Source organism: Puma concolor, chromosome E3, assembly GCF_028749965.1.
Source record: "Puma concolor isolate L17-30 chromosome E3, mPumCon1.1.hap2, whole genome shotgun sequence".
In the NCBI taxonomy this organism is placed as follows: domain Eukaryota; kingdom Metazoa; phylum Chordata; class Mammalia; order Carnivora; family Felidae; genus Puma; species Puma concolor.
Window position 1 is genome coordinate 25,711,543 of NC_141682.1, and position 20,057 is coordinate 25,731,599.

The following is a 20,057-nucleotide window of genomic DNA, read 5'->3' on the forward strand; positions in this document are numbered from 1 at the left end:
TGGAATACTGCATAATTTCCTTATTAAATGAAAAGATAATACTAATTCTAGAGAACTAAATAAACCTCAAGGTAGAGCATGCTGGGTCTAAGTAGCTTTACAAGACAGAAAATGGTCCAGCAGTTGCCTAGAGTCAAGGGTCAGACCAGAGAAATCAGTAACATCAGGAGGAGCAGGCCGATGTCATAAATCTAGGTAAATATTAATATACTCAGTTATCAAGCCAAGAGCTTCAGACACTTACTGCATGTTCAAGGACTAAGACATAGAACCTATTCCTCAAGGAGCTCAAATTCTAGTTGAGACAACATATATATTTACTTTACAGCAAATTCAATGATAGTAACATGTAAGGAGCATTTATGGGAGTATGGAGGAGGACAGAGGTGGGTGTGGTTAGGAGAGACTGTACAGCAAGTCACAGTAGCAATGTTAAATAAAGGTAAGAGAGTGAGCCAAGTGGCAGGGACAGTGGGGAGACTGTCCAAGGAAAAACAGGTGAAGTTTGAAACTGTACCAAAAACATTCTAACCAGTCTGTATATACACTGATGAGCCTACATCAGCACCAGCTCATACCAAATTAGTAACTTGAGGGAATTTTACATATGTGAAAGGAGTGAAAGAGTGAGGGAAAAGAATGAAAACATACCTCCAACTCTACTTACAACCCAGTGGTTTTCCTTACGTTTTCCTTCCATTGAGAACCAGCAGTTATCTTAAATGCAGAATTATAGCTCCATGCGTACATCTATACTATATTTTGATTATTTCCTTCAACACCAAGGACACCAAGTTCAAAGCACAGTCCTTGTCTCTCCTTCTTGGAGGTTGTTATCAGAATCTTCCTCAGAGTCTGCCTATGTCCTAATTCTGATTTCACTTGGCTAAACCTTGGCACTGTTTTCTAGATTTAGATTCTGGTGAAAAACTATGAGATTCAAACAAAAGAAAGAGGAACATTTTCATGCTGTGTTCCATGCTGGTGAAGATGCAGCTGCTTTTAACCCCTCAGGTCTTTTGAGCTGGGAAATCTGCATTCACTTCACCATCATGTACAGAGCTGGGAAAGAGCTGTATCAGATACAGTGGGAAAGGTAATATCCTTGGTGGTCAATGTCTCCTATGATTCTGATTTATAAGGAGAAAATCTAGTACATGGTAAATTTAATTCTTTCCCCACCAACATAAAGCTATGGCTAAATAAATGCACATACGCAGAAATTAGTTAGATTTGGATTTAAATCCCTGCTCAACTATGTACAAGCAGTATGATCTTGGGTAAGTTGCAGTCCCCCCACTTAATAAATGAAATAATTATGCCTCTACTTCATTAAACCTCAGAAACTGGAAGCACACTTATGAAGTTCTACATAAAACCTTCTTACCTTAAGTGGTAGGGGATCATCACTATTTTGGAATTCATGGTCAAAAACAATAGCAACCAACACTTTTTTAGAGTTATTCTCTTGTTTAACATACTCTTCAAAATCTTGTTCTGAAGAAAAGCCTTGAACTGTAGAAAGAAAAATAAATCTAATGTGTGAGTTGCCCACATACAGGCAAATGTATCTGAGTGCCTTTTCTATCTATAAGATGGAAAAATGCTTTACACGGATGAAAGATTATCAACATATAAATTTTAAAACACTGTTGCTCAGGGGTACCTGGGTGGCTCAGTCGGTTAAGAGTCCAACCTCGGCTTAGGTCATGATCTCATGGTTTGTGAGTTCAAGCCCCGCATCGGGCTCTGTGCTGACAGCTCAGAGCTTGGGGCCTACTTCAGGTTCTGGGTCTCCCTCTTTCTCTCTCCCTCCCATACTTGTGCTGTCTCTCAAAAATAAGTAAATATATATTTTTTAAAGTAAATTTAAAACAGTGTTCAAACATCGGCACAACAAACTAATGGATATTAGGAGTGCATGAAAATCTTTAGGAGTTTTAAAAGTTTGACCACAAGTTTAAAGTATAATTAAAAAAATAAAGTATAATGAATCATTAAATACATACTGAAATAAAGCAAGGAAGAGGGATACTTCCAAAGTGTTTTGAAATTTTCATTTTAGAAGGAAATAACAAAATTGATCCATGAAATCTATTCAAAGTCGTGTACGATGAGAATCTCTAATATCGGAATAAAAACTACTCAGAAGTTGAAGAATGAAACAACTTCACAATTTTAACATTGGAGGTGATTATGTGTGATAATCATTATTTTTGGTAGTTTGGAAATGCCAAGTGTGCATACTTTTCTCAAGGTGGGCACAGCTGGAATATAAATTCCAAAGCTGGAAGCAGGATGTCAGGGACTGGAATCAGGTTTGCACTCACGCAAGGTGACCAGGAGCAGGACAAAACAAAATCCTCAGAGAGTTTAAATGATCAAAGCTGGAAAAACAAAGTCCATCAAATTAAACAAAACAAAATAAAACATAGGAACACAGCTGGAAATTTCAGAATATTATCCTGAAAGTACACTGTGGACAAGGTGAAGTGCATACAAACAGGTAGTCAGGTACACTTTGGGGCATGTAGCCTCTGCTTCTGCATCTGAACTTAACCACTGTCATCATCTCACCTGTGCATTCTTTACGTCCCAGGGAACCTTCCATCTGCCTTAACCATGGAATGTTGTGGGAATAACCACAATTCTTTGTAACTGCCTGGCCAAGGTGGTAAGGGACTGAGGAGGGATCCACCAGTTTGTCAGTCTGTTTTCAATAATTTATCTGGGCTTCAAGGAAGGTGTTACCTGCTCAAGCAGGGGTATGTGAAAAGACTGAGAGAGATAAAGGGAGATAGTGAGAGATTTTTTAAATGTTTATTTTATTTTTTAGAGAGAGAAAGAGAGAGAGAGAGAGAGAGGCAGACACAGAATCCAAAGCAGGCTGCAGGCTCCGAGCTGTCAGCACAGAGCCCCACACTGGGTTCGAAATCACAAACCCCAAGATCAAGACCTGAGCCTCAGGAGTTAACTTACTGAGCCACCCACGTGCCCTGAAAGTGAGAGATTTATGAGTGCTTAATGAGGCTAAAACATGTGTTTGTGTGGATTTCTCAAAAATAGAGCTGGAGGGAAATTTATTTATTATTTATTTATTTTCATTTATTATCTGGGGTGGCTTTATTTTTTCCCCAGCTTTATTGAAGTACATGACACATAAAAGTTGTGTATTTAAGCTGTAAAACATGATAATGTGATATATGTATACACTGTGAAATGACTGTAACAATCAAGCTAATTAATATCTCCACCACAGCACAGTTACCACTTACTTTATTTTAAAAATTTTCTGCCCAGAGTGATTTAGGTGTTACTGACAAAATAAAATTGTATATATGTAGGTTGTATAATGTGATTTTAAGGTATAACATTATGTTTTAATATATGCATAGACTGTGAATTGATTACCAAAACCAGGTTAATTAACTCATCTATCACATTTTGTAGTCACCATCCTCTTTTATGAGAAGAACACTGCAAGATCTACTTCCGGAATAAATTTTATATACACTATATAGTGTTATTGACTATAGTCACCATGTACATTAGATCTCCAGGACTTATTCATCTTCATAACTGAAAGTTCATACACCCTGACCAAAATCTCCCCATTTTCCCCACCAACCCCCACTCCAGAAACCATGACTCTACTCTCTGTTTCTGTGAGCTCAGTATTTTTAGATAACACATATAAGTGAGATTATAAAGTATTTGTCTTTCTGTGTCTGGCTTTTTTCACTTAGCATAGTGTTCTCCAAACATAATACATATTGTTATAAGACAGGATCGCCTTCTTTTTTGTGATGGAATAATCACGTTTTCCTTATGCACTGATCTGCTGATGGACACTATGGTTGCTTCTATACCTTGGTTGATTGTAAATAATGCTGCAATGAATAATTATGGACTTACAAACCTTGAAAAAGGGAAATGCATAGGGTGAGTGCCATATTCACCCTGGTACTTTACCTGAACGCATTTGCAGAAAATTGTAGACTTACTGAGCTGAAGAAAAGAGATGAGAGCTCAGGCTGCCAAAATGGCTGGAACTTGAGAGGTAAACTTGCAAAGAGAGGAGAAGAGCATAGAAGTGAAAATCAGCTTGTAAATTCCTCTGAAGTCAGCAGCCAACTCCTGAACTGAGAATGTATAGGCTAAGACTCTTTGAAACCAAGCAGATAACAGCAGGTGGCAGGCTAAAATGCTGAGCAGGGATTTCATCAGGTACACAGTGCTGATGAAATAGAGATTAGCGTTCAAGCCCCACAAAGGTCGAGGAGCCTTCATAAATACTCCAGGCTTCCAGCTGACACCCTAGAAGAACCATGCCCTAGAACACAGGATATGCTGCAAGAGTAAAGACAAAACTGAAACAGAGCCGCCCTTATGAAGCCTAAAACCAGACTTTGATGGAATTAAGTTACTCTGTCAGTACTCTAACAACCAACCAGAAGAAAAGTTAACCCTCAGGAGCCTCTGATGTTTTTTATCCACAACACCTGTCACTTTATAAAAATATACAAAATATGCTATAAAACAGAACTCAATGACTTAAAGAGAAAAAAATATATACAAGTAATCTAGATACCACAATTTTCCAGTTAAGGACTTTAAAAGTAACTATGGTTAATATAGTTAAAAAAGAGAGAACACTTATCTGGTTACCTGAAATCTATTAAAAACAGGACAAGCGGAAATTCCAGAACAGAGAAATATTTTTAGAAACAATTCAACAGAGAGATCACATGAGCTAATAGTTTCAAAACATATAAGCATAAAGAAATTTGAACATTGTATATAATGTTAAAGTAGATGTTTTATATCTATATATTTATATATAAAACACCTATTTCATACTAACAACACCTAGCTGGAAATGTAATACCTCTGTCAATAACTGACAGAATAAGCAGACAAAAACCAGTAAGAATACATATTTGAAAAGCATTATGATTAACTAACTTGACAACTTCGCCTGGGTAGCATTTATAAAACACTACAAGCAAAACCCGCAAAACACATGGTCTTTACAAATGTACATGGTACATTTTTCAAAATACACCATAAAGGGGCATAAACAATTCTCAAAATTTCAAAGAACTGAAATCAAATATATTCTGATTCAAGGAAGTTAAAATAGAAATGGAAAAAAAAAAAAAAAACCGAGAAAGAGAACAACAAATTCCAAATGTTTTTAAGTAAAGTAATACATTTCTAAGAATCCCATGCATCAAAGATGAAATCAGAATGGAAATCAGGCAATATTCTGGGTAACCCAAAGTAGCTTCTAAGAGACTACATTTATTGGGATATTTGTATTATATACTTCAAAGCTTATTGGGGATTTTGCATTCTTCTGCTTCACTGATGTTTTAAATAAGATATGTTTTGAGATGGCATCTGGTCTCAAGTTCCCTCAAATCCCTTGAGAGTCAAAAAAAGGCTGAAAAAATATACTAGTGAATAAATGTATGTATGTAAAAGGAAGGGGCACTAGAGGTATGCTCACCAAACTTTTGACAGTGTTTCTTTCTGGGGGAAAAGGAGAGAAATTGAGTTGAAAAGGTGGGGTAAGCTTACTGTGGGGCTTTTAAGATAATTCTATGTACTTTAAGTCTTCTCTAAAGCATCTATATATGACTTGCACATTTTTATATGAATAATGTTTGAAATAACTGACCACAGAGCACACATCCAGAATGAGGGCTCATGCTTATGCTGTGCCTGTGTGTACCTTTGGTGCACATCATATACCTCCAGGGTTATACTTACCAGGTTTAAGAAGCACAACCAGAAACCAGGACGACTTAGTATCAAAGAATTGGATAATAATCCAAAATAATATAAATTGATCATCTAATTTTTAAATATTACTATGTTTTGGGCTCTAGGAGAAAATATTTTTTTATGAATTTAACTCTCAAGTTTAACAAAGTCTGTAATATTATATCTAGGAGGGTACTCTCTGGTTATGAGGATATATCCTATAATGCTTTAGCTGGGAGAACAATGCCTGGCTAAAAGATTACATATGTGTCTTTACTGAAACCCAGTTTAATAATACATTTTTTCAAAAAACTTTAATTTTTTACCTGTGAAATTATAGTGTAAATCCCTCTTCACGTGGTCAACAATGCTCTTCACCACAACACTTTTGGAAGGCACGAAAGCCAGTTCCCATGGACCAGGAAAAATCATGGGCATTCCAAGAAATGCAGGTAACTTATCAATAGGTTGAAGAGAGTAACTGAAAGGCCCATACTTCTTTATAGTCAAAATCTTGCGTGTTAACAGAAGCGTACCAGCAAACAGTAACGTCAAGGTGAATTCTACAAATAACGCCACCAATCGCCGCCTCTAGAAGATGGAAAATAAAAAAAAAGATTATGTTAATGTCCTGTAAATCCATTACCTCTGCAAATGCCTAATTCTTTTTTATTAAAAGACACTTCTTAAAAGAAGATATATAGATGGCAAAGAAGAACTCTATAGTAGCAATAGTTTCCTGGACTGTTTTCTCCATTCTCCATGTCATTCTGCTATTATTTCACTCTGTGAGGACCCTTCACATTTGGAAGAGATACCCCCAGCTGTAGGACTGCGAAAAATGTAACAGGATAAATTGAAATGTAGTGATCAGGCTGTAAGAATTTTCACACTGTGGTCTCTTAGCTGTTGCAAAACTCCTATAGATAGCTCAACTTACCTTTAAAATAAAATTCTTCCACAGAAGAGCCATAAATTGGTAAACCCATGAGAAATCCATTCTTCAATTCTAAGGAGGGAGTAAAGATTTTTACTTAGATTTGAATTGTTTAATGTTTTAATCAAACTCAAAGGAGGACAATAAGAAACAATAAGCACTTGAAATATTAGAGAAGCTGTTTATCCCTAAATCCCTACTCAGTATCTACCAGGTTTCTAACATGTATAAAACTTCAAGCACAAAACAAAGATCAGTATGTTATTGATGCAAGCTTCCAGGTAAAATTGACCAGTAGCTTTCCCAATGATTACTAAGAAACAATACAAGAGATAATAAATAATCACCATCAGCAAAAAGACAAAATGGTATGTGAAAATCACATCATAGCTATAAGGCCAAAATGCCACTCAACAAGTAGCAAGACTGAAAGTACTTCCATTAACAACATTGCTAATAGGAGAAGATTCATTTATATATTTAATGAATATTTGCTGAACATCTATTACATGACATATTAAGTCACTTAGGTGTATAATGGGAAACATAACAAAGGTTTTTATTTGTTATTTTATTAATAGGTTATTAATAACCCAGGATCTGAAATCAGACTATCTAGGTTGGTTCTCAGCTCTACCACTATCTGTGTGATCTTGAACACTTGACTTAAATTCTTGGAGTTACCAGAGAGAGAGCTACAATTCAGGGCCAGGAAGGGGAGACATTATTTTAGGACCTCACCTTATAAATAAGGATGAATGTGAAAGAAACTGGCCAAGGTCTGTGCAGGGACTGCACAATTTCAAATAATTTTAATCCTTGATACCAGATGAAGGTATCCTATATTGCAAATGCCTGTGGTACCTAGAACAAAATAAATAAATAAATAAATAAATAAATAAATAAATAAATAAATAAATAAATAAATAAATAAATCCTCTCTGAAGAAAACTAATATTATCCTGGAGACTCAGCTATTTCTCCAAACAATTTTTCTGAATATAACATCTGGCACTCCTGACATCTGGGGTGGAATTATCAGGAGCAAAATTTAAAATAAGTATGCTTACCATTTTCAAGGCAAAACACATAGAAGGTTTAGAAATTCCACAAAAGGGCATTAGATTAGGATCTCAAAGGATGGAGGAAGCAGTGGTCCTAGACCTAAGCATAAAGCTAACCTATAAAACTAGTAGAAAACATATAGAAGAATATCTTTGTGGCCTTGTGGATACAGAGATTTCTTAAAGTAAATGAAAAAAACTACAAGCCATAAAAAAGATCTTCATAAAAATCTAAAATTTTTGCTCCTCAAAGAATACCATCATGAAAATAGGAAAGAAAGTCATAAAAGGGGAAAATATTTCTAACATATTTATCTGACAAAAGACATATATAAGCATTGCTATAAGCCAATAATAAAAATATAACAACCCAAATTTTTAAAGTGGGAAATACACTCAAAAAGACATTTAAGCTAGAACAAACAATGCTAAAATTTGTATGGAACCACAAAAGACCCTGGATAGCCAAAGTAATGTTGAAAAAACTGAAGGCATCATAATTCTGGATGTTAGCCTGTTTACAAGGATGTAATCATCAAGGCAATATGGTATTGGCACAAAAACAGACACATAGACCAATGGAATAGAATACAGAACCCAGAACTGGGCCCACAAACGTATGACCAACTAATCTTTGACAAAGCAGGATAAAGCATCCGATGGACAAAAGACAGTCTCTTTAGCAAATGGTGCTGGAGAACTAGACAGCAACATGCAGAAGAATGAAACTGGACCACTTCCACCATACACAAAAATAAATTCAAAATAGATGAAAGACCTAAGTGTGAGACAGGAAACCATCAAAATCCTATAAGAGAAAAGAGGCAGCAACATCTTTGACCAGCCGCAGCAACTTCTTACTTGACAGGTCTCTGGAGGCAAGGGAAATAAAAGTAAAATTGAACTGTTGGGACCTCATCAAGATAAAAAGCTGCAGAGTGAAGGAAAAAAATCAACGAAACTAAAAGACAACCTTCAAAATGAGAGCAGATATTTGCAAAAGAAGATATATTGGATAAAATATCAAAAATCTATAAACATCAAACTCAACATACAAAAAAAAAATTCAGTGAAGAAATGGGCAGAAGGCATGAATAAACACTTTTCCAAAGACATCCAGATGGCTAACAGACACATGAAAAGACGCTCAACATCACTCATCATTGGAGAAATACAAATGAGATACCACCTTATACTTGTTACAATGGCTAAATTTAACAACTTGGGAAAACAACAGATGTTGGTCAGGATGTGGAGAAAGGGGAACCCTCTTACACTGTTTGTGGGAATGCAAACTGTGCAGCACTCTGGAAAACAGCATGGAGGTTCCTCAAAAAATTAAAAAAGAACTACCCAATGAACCAACAATTGCAGTAGTAGGTATTTACCAAAAGATACAAAAATTCTGATTTGAAGGGCACAGGCACCCCAATGTTTATAGCAATGCTATCAACAATAGCTAAATTATGGAAAGAGCCCAAATGTCCATTAACTGATGAATGGATAAAGAAAATGTGACATGTGTATACACACACACAACAGTATGGAATATTAGTTGGCAATTAAAAAGAATAAAATCTTGCCATTTTCAACAACGTGAATGGACCTACTTTGCTAAGCAAATTAAGTCAGTCAGAGATAGAAAAATTATATGATATCACTCATATGTGGAATTTAAGAAACAAAACATGTAAACATCAGGAAGGGGAGGAAAAATAAAATAAAAGCAGGAAGGAAGGCAAACCATAAGAGACTCTTAAACAGGACAAACTTAGGGCTGCTAGATGGGAGGTTGGTGGGGCAATGGGACAAATGGGTGATGGGCATTAAGGAGGGCACTCGGACGAACAGTAGGTGTCACATGTAAGTGATAAATCACTAGGTTCTACTCCTGAAAACAATAGTATACTGTATGCTAACTTGAAATAAATTTTTTAAAAAGAATAAAGCTGCTATAAAGATCTAATTAATGAATAAGAGGTACGGTTTCCGGAGGAAGATGGCAGGGTAGGAGGATGATGGACTCACCGCGTCCTGCTGACCACTTAGATTCCACCCACATCTACCTAAATAACCCAGAAACCCACCAGAAGACTGGCAGAACGGACTCTCCGGACCCAAGCATAGACGAGAGGCCCACAGAAGAGGGTAGGAAGGGTGGAGAGGCGATGGGCGCTACATGCACTGGCGGGAGGGAGCCGGGGTGGTGGAGGGGCAGCCCGCCCAGCAAGGAAGAGCCCCTCAGTCTGGCTTGAAAAAGCAGAGGGGCCGGACGGAGTGTGTTCTGACAGCCAGCAGGACTTAACATCTGGAATATTATAAGTCAACAGCTCTGCTCCGAGAGCGGGAGGGCTAGAGGACAAAGGGAGGGAAAGCTGTTGAGCCACGGAGGACAGAGCTCAGCTTGGTGGGGAACAAAGGCTCTTACCAGCGCCATCTCCCTCGCCCATCCCCCAGCCAAAATCCCTAAGGGAACTAGTTCCCGTCAAAGAACTTGCTTGCACCAAGCAAACAACCAACGCTGTGCTTCTGCGGATCCATCCCTCCAACGGGGCCGCCTCCCTCCCGGTGCCGCAGGGCCCCTCCTGAAGAGGACCACCGAAGGCAAAGCGAGCTGAGTCTGCTCCTCCCGCCCCTGTGCACCTTCAGGATCCACCCCAGCTAATAGCCAGATCCCATGGAAGCAGCACCAGAAACCTGGCAGAGTGGAAGTAGCCCAGACAGGGGCCATACCACTCCACAGTGAGTCCTGCCCCTGGGAGAGGGGAAGATAAGGTACACACCAGTCTGACTGTGGCCCCAGCGGTGGGCTGGAGGCAGACATCAGGTCTGACTGCGGCCCCACACACCAATGCAAGTTACTCCAGACAGCACAGAGGAAGAGTCCTGCAGTTCCACGCCACTCCAGGGACTATCCAAAATGACGAAATGGAAGAATTCTCCTCAAAAGAAACTCCAGGAAGTAGCAACAGCTAACGAACTGATCAAAAACGAGTTAAGCAATGTTAGAGAAAATGAATTTAAAATAATAGTCATAAAATTAATCGCTGGGCTTGAAAAAAGTATAGAGGACACCAGAGAATCTATTACTACAGAGACCAAGGGACTAAGAAACAGGAGAGCTAAAAAATGCTATTAATAAGCTGCAAAATAAAATGGAGTCGACCACAGCTCGAATTGAAGAGGCAGAGGAGAGAATAGGTGAATTAGAAGATAAAATTATGGAAAAAGAGGAAGCTGAGAAAAAGAGAGATAAAAAATCCAGGAGTAGGAGGGGAGAATTAGAGAACTAAGTGATGCAATCAAATGCAACAACATATGCATAATTGGGATTCCAGGGGAGGAAGAGAGAAAGAAAGGTGATGAAATGTACTTGAAGAAATCATAGCTGAGAACTTCCCTGATCTGGGGAAGGAAAAAGGCATTGAAATCCAAGAGGCACAGAGAACTCCCTTCAGATGTAACTTGAATTGATCTTCCTTATGACATATCATAGTGAAACTGGCAAAATACAAGGATAAAGAGAACATTCTGAAAGCAGCTAGGGATAAACATGCTCTAACATATAAAGGGAGACCAATAAGAGTAGTGACAGATTTATCTACTGAAACTTGGCAGGCCAGAAAGGAATGGCAGGAAATCTTCAATGTGATGAACAGAAAAAATATGCAGCCAAAAAACCTCTATCCAGCAAATCTGTCATTTAGAATAGAAGGAGAGATAAAGGTCTTCCCAAACAAACAAAAACTGAAGGAATTCGTCACCAATAAACCAGCCCTACAAGAGATCCTAAGGGGGATCCTGTGAGACAAGGTACCAGAGACATCACTACAAGCATGAAACCTACAGACATCATGATGACTCTAAAACCATATCTTTCTATAACAACACTGAATGTAAATGGATTAAATGCTCCAACCAAAAGACATAGGGTATCAGAATGGATAAAAGAACAAGACCCATCTATTTGCTGTCTACAAGAGAATGATTTTAGTCCTGAGGACACCTTCAGATTGAAAATGAGGGGATGGAGAACTATTTACCATGCTAGTGGAAGTCAAAAGAAAGCTGGAGTAGCCATACTTAGGTCAGACAAACTAGACTTTAAATTAAAGGCTGTGACAAGAGATGAAGAAGGGCATTATATAATAATTACAGGGTCCATCCATCAGGAAGAGCTAACAATTATAAATGTCTATGTGCCGAATACGGGAGCCCCCACATATGTAAAACAATTACTCATAAACATAAGCAACCTTATTGATAAGAATGTGGTAATTGCAGGGGACTTTAACACTCCACTTACAGAAATGGACAGATCATCTAGACACACGGCCAATAAAGAAACAAGGGCCCTGAATGAGACATTGGATCAGATGGACTTGACAGATATATTTAGAACTCTGCATCCCAAAGCAACAGAATATACTTTCTTCTTGAGTGCCCATGGAACATTCTCCAAGATAGATCACATACCAGGTCACAACACAGCCCTTCATAAGTATACAAGAATTGAGATCATACCATGCATACTTTAGGACCACAATGCTGTGAAACTTGGAGTCAACCACAGGAAAAAGTCTGGAAAACCTCCAAAAGCATGGAGGTTAAAGAACACCCTACTAAAGAACCAATGGTCAACCAGGCAATTAGAGAAGAAATGTAAAAATATATGGAAACAAACGAAAATGAAAATACAACAATCCAAATGCTTTGGGATGCAGCGAAGGCAGTCCTGAGAGGAAAGTACATTGCAATCCAGGCCTATCTCAAGAAACAAGAAAAATCCCAAATACAAAATCTAACAGCACACCTAAAGGAAATAGAAGCAGAACAGCAAAGGCAGCCTAAACCCAGCAGAAGAAGAGAAATAATAAAGATCAGAGCAGAAATAAACAATGTAGAATCTAAAAAAACTGTAGAGCAGATCAACGAAACCAAGACATGGTTTTTTGAAAAAATAAACAAAATTGATAAACCTCTAGCCAGGCTTCTCAAAACGAAAAGGGAGATGACCCAAATAGATAAAATCAGGAATGAAAATGGAATTAGTACAACCAATCCCTCAGAAATACAAGCAATTATCAGGGAATACTAGGAAAAATTATATGCCAACAAATTGGACCACCTGGAAGAAATGGACAAATTCCTGAACACCCACACACTTCCAAACTCAATCAGGAGGAAATAGAAAGCTTGAACAGACCCATATCCAGCGAAGAAATTGAATCGGTTATCAAAAATCTCCCAACAAATAACAGCCCAGGAACAGATGGCTTCCCAGGGGAGTTCTACCAGACGTTGAAAGAAGAGATAATACCTATCCTTCTCAAGCTATTCCAAAAAACAGAAAGGGAAGGAAAACGTCCAGACTCATTCTATGAAGCCAGTATTACTTTGATTCCTAAACCAGACAGAGACCCAGTAAAAAAAGAGAACTACAGGCCAAAATCCCTGATGAATATGGATGCAAAAATTCTCAATAAGATACTAGCAAATAGAATTCAACAGCACATAAAAAGAATTATTCAGCATGATTAAGTGGGATTCATTCCTGGGATGTAGGGCTGGTTCAACATTCACAAATCAATCAGCGTGATACATCACATTAATAAAAGAAAAGATAAGAACCATATGATCCTGTCAATCAATGCAGAAAAAGTATTTGACAAAATTCAGCACACTTTCTTAATAAAAACCCTCGAGAAATGTGGGATGCAAGGAACATACTTGAAGATCATAAAAGCCATTTATGAAAAGCCTACAGCTAATATCATCCTCAATGGGGAAATACTGAGAGCTTTTTCCCTGAGATCAGGAACACGACAGGGATGTCCACTCTCACCGCTGCTGTGTAACATAGTGTTGGAAGTGCTAGCATCAGCAATCAGACAACAAAAGGAAATCAAAGGCATCAAAATTGGCAAAGATGAAGTCAAGCTTTCACTTTTTGCAGATGACATGATATTATACATGGAAAATCTGATAGACTCCACCGAAAGTCCGCTACAACTGATACATGAATTTAGCAAAGTCGCAGGATACAAAATCAATATACAGAAATCAGCTGCATTCTTATACACTAATAATGAAGCAACAGAAAGACAAGTAAAGAAACTGATCCCATTCACAATTGCACCAAGAAGCATAAAATACCTAGGGATAAATCTAACCAAAATGTACAAGATCTGTATGCTGAAAACTATAGAAAGCTTAGGAAGGAAATTGAAGAAGATATAAAGAAATGGAAAGACATTCCCTGCTCATGGATTGGAAGAATACATATTGTCAAAATGTCAATACTACCCAAAGCTATCTACACATTCAATGCAATCCAAATAAAAATTGCACCAGCAGTCTTCTCGAAACTAGAACAAGCGATCCTAAAATTCATATGGAACCACAAAAGGCCCCGAATAGCCAAAGTAATTTTGAAGAAGAAGACCAAAGCAGGAGGCATCACAATCCCAGACTTTAGCCTCTACTACAAAGCTGTCATCATCAAGACAGCATGGTATGGGCACAAAAACAGACACATAGACCAATGGAATAGAATAGAAACCCCAGAACTAGACCCATAAACGTATGGCCAACTCATCTTTGACAAAGCAGGAAAGAACATCCAATGGAAAAAAGACAGTCTCTTTAACAAATGGTGCTGGGAGAACTGGACAGCAACATGCAGAAGAGTGAACTAGACCACTTTCTTACACCATTCACAAAAATAAACTCAAAATGGATAAAAGACCTGAATGTGAGACAGGAAACCATCAAAACCTTAGAGGAGAAAGCAGGAAAAGACCTCTCTGACCTCAGCCGTAGCAATCTCTTACTCGACACATCCCCAAAGGCAAGGGAATTAAAAGCAAAAATGAACTACTGGGACCTTATGAAGATAAAAAGCTTCTGCACAGCAAAGGAAACAACCAACAAAACTCAAAGGCCAGCAACGGAATGGGAAAAGATATTTGCAAATGACATATCGGACAAAGGGCTAGTATCCAAAATCTATAAAGAGCTCACCAAACTCCACACCCGACAAACAAATAATCCAGTGAAGAAATGGGCAGAAAACATGAATAGACACTTCTCTAAAGAAGACATCCGGATGGCCAACAGGCACATGAAAAGATGTTCAACATCGCTCCTCATCAGGGAAATACAAATCAAAACCACACTCAGATATCACCTCACGCCAGTCAGAGTGGGCAAAATGAACAAATCAGGACAGTATAATGCTGGCGAGGATGTGGAGAAACGGGAACCCTCTTGCACTGTTGGTGGGAATGCAAACTGGTGCAGCCACTCTGGAAAACAGTGTGTAGGTTCCTCAAAAAATTAAAAATAGACCTACCCTATGACCCAGCAGTAGCACTGCTAGGAATTTACCCAAGGGTTACAGGAATACTGACGCATAGGGGCACTTGTACCCCAATGTTTACAGCAGCACTCTCAACAATAGCCACATTATGGAAAGAGCCTAAATGTCATCAACTGATGAATGGATAAAGAAATTGTGGTTTATATACACAAGGGAGTACTACGTGGCAATGAGAAAGAATGAAATCTGGTCCTTTGTAGCAACGTGGATGGAACTGGAGAGTGTGATGCTAAGTGAAATAAGCCATACAGAGAAAGACAGATACCATATGTTTTCACTCTTATGTGGATCTTGAGAAACTGAACAGAAGACCATGGGGCAGGGGAAGGAAAAAAAAGAGGTTAGAGTGGGAGAGAACCAAAGCATAAGAGACTCTTAAAAACTGAGAACTGAGGGTTGATGTGGGGTGGGGGTGGGGGGGGGATGGGTGATGGTATTGAGGAGGGCACCTTTTGGGATGAGCACTGGTGTTGTATGGAAACCAATTTGACAATAAATTTCATATAAAAAAAAGAAAAAGAGGTACAAATATCCGGTTACCAAAGGAAAAAAAAAGATCTAATTAATTAATTAATTAAAAACCCAGAGGTCTCCTTCCTTTTAAATCTTCTGCTTACTTTGCATACAATGAGGTGACCAAGATGGCCTGCCTGTTACTCTGAGCTGGACCAACCTTTAGAAAGGCTCTTCTGGCTCTAGGTCCTAACCACCCTTTCCTTTGAACATGTGCTTTAGAAAACTTGTAATTATACATCCTTTCTCTGTTTAAAATACAGATAACCCTTTTTTACAAGCCTCTTTCCTGTTTTACACCCCCAAACTGCCTTTCTGAAGGACCTGGGAGTCATCCTTTGACACGTAATCCTTAAGGAAGATAACACCCCTATTCCCAGTGTCTGTGCGAGGGGGGAGCTAGCTTTCAACAGGCACCAATCAGCAAACACAGATGGCCTCATCAGAGAACCACATGGACAAACTCAGGAAGTTACTCAAGGTGTTCTCTTGGTCAACCTTCCCTCCAACTTTTCCAACTTTCCCATTGTCTCACCCCAGTCCACAAACACCTTCCCACCCTTTGTTTCAGCAGAGTTGAGCTCAGACTGAGTTCCGGCCTCTCTTCCCTGCTCCGGTAGCCTCGCATAAAGTCTTCCTTGCCTGTTTTACTTCGTCCAGTGCAATTTTTGCTTTGACAGAAGAAAACTAAGACAACGTGAGCTTCCTGCAGCACTTAACTTCCATACCCTTTCTCTCTATTTATTGAACACTTACTGTGTTCTGTCAGTTGAAATAGTCTAGTCACCCTGAGAGATGGGTACGCGTAATATCCAGGTTCTTTCAGACAAGGAAACCCAGGCCTTGTGAAGTCAAAGTTTACCTTGGGTCATTGCTATAATCTGACTGTCTGGGTCCTCCCCTCCTCCCCAGATTCTTATGTTGAAATCCAAACCCGGATGTGATGGTATCAGGATGAGGGACATTGGGCACGTGATGAGGCCATGAGGATGGAGCCCCGATGAATGGGATTAGTGCCCATATTATAAGACATTATAGTATAGTGCCCATATTATTAGTGCCCCAGAGAGCTCCCCTGCTCCCAGAAATCAGGCTCTCACCACACACTGAATCTCACGGACCTCTGAGCTGAGACTTCCCAGCCTCCAGAACTGTGAGAAATACATTTGGGTGGCCCAGCCCACGGTAGGTATTCTATTACAGCAGCCCCAGCTGACTGGGACAGTCACACAGCAAGTCAATTCTGGACACCCCAGCCCTAGACCCAAAACATGTGCCTCCAGACCCCTGGCTTTCAAATACTGAAGGCAACCAAAATAAAATTGTTTGTTTAATGCGTTCCCATTAGCTTCTCTGTGTGTCTTGGGGTCCAGAGAAGTGTCTCCTACTTCATGTGCTTGTTTTGGCACTTTCTCCTCCCTGGGAAGTCCGGGATGCATTCCCCAGAGCAGGGGCACTTGGAGAGGAAAAGGAAGGGAGTGAGGTCCAGTGAGGGACATGCAAAACTACAGGATGGAGGGTAAACGCTGGGTGTGGTGGCGAGCGATGTTAGACAGCGAGGTACGGGGAATATTATAATATATATGTTACATACAACGGGCTTTGGAGGGGGCAGAAAGGGTTGTGGAGGGTTCCAGTGTATTGGGGCTTTTGGGGGTGTTAGATGGTTCGCACTTTCCGGCTCTGCACTCAACAGTGCGGCGAGGGGGTGGGCCTCCGGGGAAGTCCAGGAGGCCCATCCTCCGCCTCCCCGGGGGAATCTGGGGAGAAGACACCACCAGGGCGGGGTGGTCCCGCACTCACCGCTCGGGCCTCGAAACCGCCACTGCTACACCTGCGCCTCCGCCGCTGAGGGACGCGGGTCACCGGGCGCGGCGCCTCCTCCCAACGCCTTCGCCAACCGCCCAGCTGCCTGCCGGCCCCGCGAGCAGGTCAGCGGCCACGGACCCTTCCTCGCGCATGCGCGCACGCACCCAGTCCCCCAGCCTGCCCCCTCCTCCCTGCAGCCCCGCCACCTGGCCGGCACGCGCCTCCCTGCCCCCTGCGCGCTCTGGACCCCCCGCCCGGGACCCCTTAGAGTGTGGGGCCCCACCCAGCACTGCCCGAGGCCCCCAGACCCTGAGGGCCCTACCTCGCGGCCCGTGCGCTTGCCCCCAGGCTCTCTGCCTCTAGACCCCGCTGGACCACCCCACCACCCTCCGACTCTCGCGGGCTCCCCTCTCCCTCAAGTGTCATGGTCACCTCAGCGGGCCAGTAGCTCGTGGCAGGAAGTTGGGAGAGATTCAGTGGCCGCCCTCTAGGGTCTGTGGGCGGCAGCAGAGAACTTGCAGAGGTTCCCCCCACTCGGGGGCCCGCAAGCCTGCTGCGGGGGCCACTCGCAGCCCCCGACATGGGGCGACTCTGGCGTAAAGCGCGCGGTCCTCGAGTCCAGCTCCCCAGCGAGCGCCGCCCGCGCCTCGACACGTGGGCGCTCTGCGCGTTGTGACTCCCACGGCGTCCTCTCCACGCGCTTCCCCGACCCGCCAGCCACTCAGGGGGCCCCACGTCCCGACCTCTCTCCTGCTCCACAGATTCGTCAGTGGTCGCTTCTCTTGGCGGACCCCACCCCAATACCCACCTTCGGTGTAGCTTAAGCGTTGCCAGGCAGGTTCTGAATTCTGCCAGAGGCAAATCTCTTCCCTACCCCGCCGGGGATCGGGTTCTGGCCTCCAGGCAGCAAATGGAATTGGGTTCTTGAACTGTCAGGTTAAGCTTGGTCAGGAGAGGGTGCTGGCGGGACGCTACAGGACCAAAGGCTGCTGCTCCAGGTTCAGTGTTTTCTCTTGATTGTTGCTCTCCCCTTGCTGCCAGTAGCAGGTGTGGAGGACATTTCTGGGCATTCACCCTGTACCTCCCCCGACCCCCATTAACCGTGGATTCTCAGTGACTCCGGCAGGTGCCCCTGCCTAGCACCAGCCTGCCAACAACCACAGAGAAGAGTTTCCTGCTTGCTAGATCCAGCCACAGTTCCTTGCTGGCTAGCCTAGGCAGCCTGTAACTATGGGGTGTTTCTTGCTTGCTCAGCAGGTGTGGAACAGCCTTGACCCAGGGCCAAGAAACTTCTCCACCATCAAGTAAGCCCCAAGTGCACTTTCTCCAAGACCTGAATCTCAGCCTTGGGGAAGGGTCCTCTTCCATGGTATTTGGGTATTTTCTTCAGCCATAGTCTATTCTTGAGAGTTCTTTGTACCTCCTTACAGCTATCGCCCTATTATAGTTACTAATTCTTTTAACTTTCCCTGTTCAAATTGCTGTGTGGTTTCCTGGCTCCTAATAGGGACACTGACAGGTGTTCCTGCTTGCTTGCTGGGTGACCCTGGGTAAATCCCTTAACCCCTCTGAGGCTCCATGTACAATGAGGATAATAGCAGCAGAGTTTTGTAGTAGTATTAAATGATGTAATACATGTAAAGTGCTTAGTAGAGGAAGTGACACAATTTTTTGTTTGTTTGTTTATTGCTGGAAGATTAAAGGTGGGTTGAGAAATAGGCAGAGTCAGTGAAAAAGACTACCTGACTAAAGGAATTTTTTAAAGGGATCATTAATAAAGACTACTGGGAGATGAGATGCAACTAAGAGCTTAATCAAGTGAGGTTCCTCTCCCTTTTTAAAGATGGCCAGCCTGGGAAACAACTTTTGCAATAACTGAAATCACATGTCAGAGATCTATGGGTGGTATTGGTTGGAAACCACAGAAAGTTATTTTACAGCTAAAAACAATAAAACAGAATACTTTCTGGATATCACTTTATTACAGTATCCAAATGAGGATATAAAAACCTTTATCCCCAAACAACACAAATGAGGACATAAAACCCTTTGTCCCCAAACAACCCCAAAATACAACAGCTTCAGTGACTCTTTCCATCTTGTAATTTCAGGAGAATCATCCTCCCTTCTGCTCATCTGCCCAAGAATCTAGAGAACTGATTAGCTTTCTCTCTCTCTCCCTCTCTCCCTCTCTCTCTGTTTAAGGGGGATTCCATGTGCCCAAACAAGAATCAGAACTCTGTTTCCTCTACACCTTATTTGTCCTTTGTTCCTTCTTAATCAGAGAGTTGGGCAAGGGTTGGAAAATAAACACACTATTTTTAAAGAATGGTTTTGCTTCCTTTCTTGGACTCTAAATGTTCTTGATGCAAAGATTCTTTTACAAATGTAGACAAATGTAGAATCTTGGTTTGAATTTTGAAAAATAATCCAACTTATCACCATAAACTTTGATACCGATTTTAATTACTCTTTTTGTTATAAAACTGGTGTGTGTGTGTGTGTGTGTGTGTGTGTGTGTGTGTGTGTGTGTGTATGTGTGTGTATCTATGGGAAAGATGATTTTTTGACCCAGGCTTTATGA

General features: G+C 41.0%; 1 protein-coding gene across 6 annotated transcripts in view; it reads right to left on the reverse strand.

Moving 5' to 3' along the window:
* LOC112853127 (phospholipid-transporting ATPase ABCA3-like) overlaps nt 1-17,621 on the reverse strand; it is a 182,119-nt gene extending 164,498 nt beyond the window's left edge. For 4 of the 6 annotated variants that reach the window (XM_086692810.1, XM_086692811.1, XM_086692809.1 and 1 more), the window contains exons 1-5: nt 17,468-17,621; nt 7,448-7,570; nt 6,710-6,778; nt 6,096-6,360; nt 1,388-1,515 (exon numbers count right to left, since the gene is read on the reverse strand). In XM_086692810.1, the coding sequence (XP_086548936.1) occupies nt 1,388-1,515; nt 6,096-6,360; nt 6,710-6,769 (453 nt within the window). In that variant the 5' untranslated portion in view covers nt 6,770-6,778; nt 7,448-7,570; nt 17,468-17,621. Of the gene's footprint in view, nt 1-651; nt 918-1,387; nt 1,516-6,095; nt 6,361-6,709; nt 6,779-7,447; nt 7,571-17,467 lie in introns of those variants that run through there. The other 2 variants (XM_086692808.1, XM_086692812.1) reach the window with 2 other exon arrangements.
* Between the last annotated feature and the right edge of the window lie 2,436 nt (nt 17,622-20,057).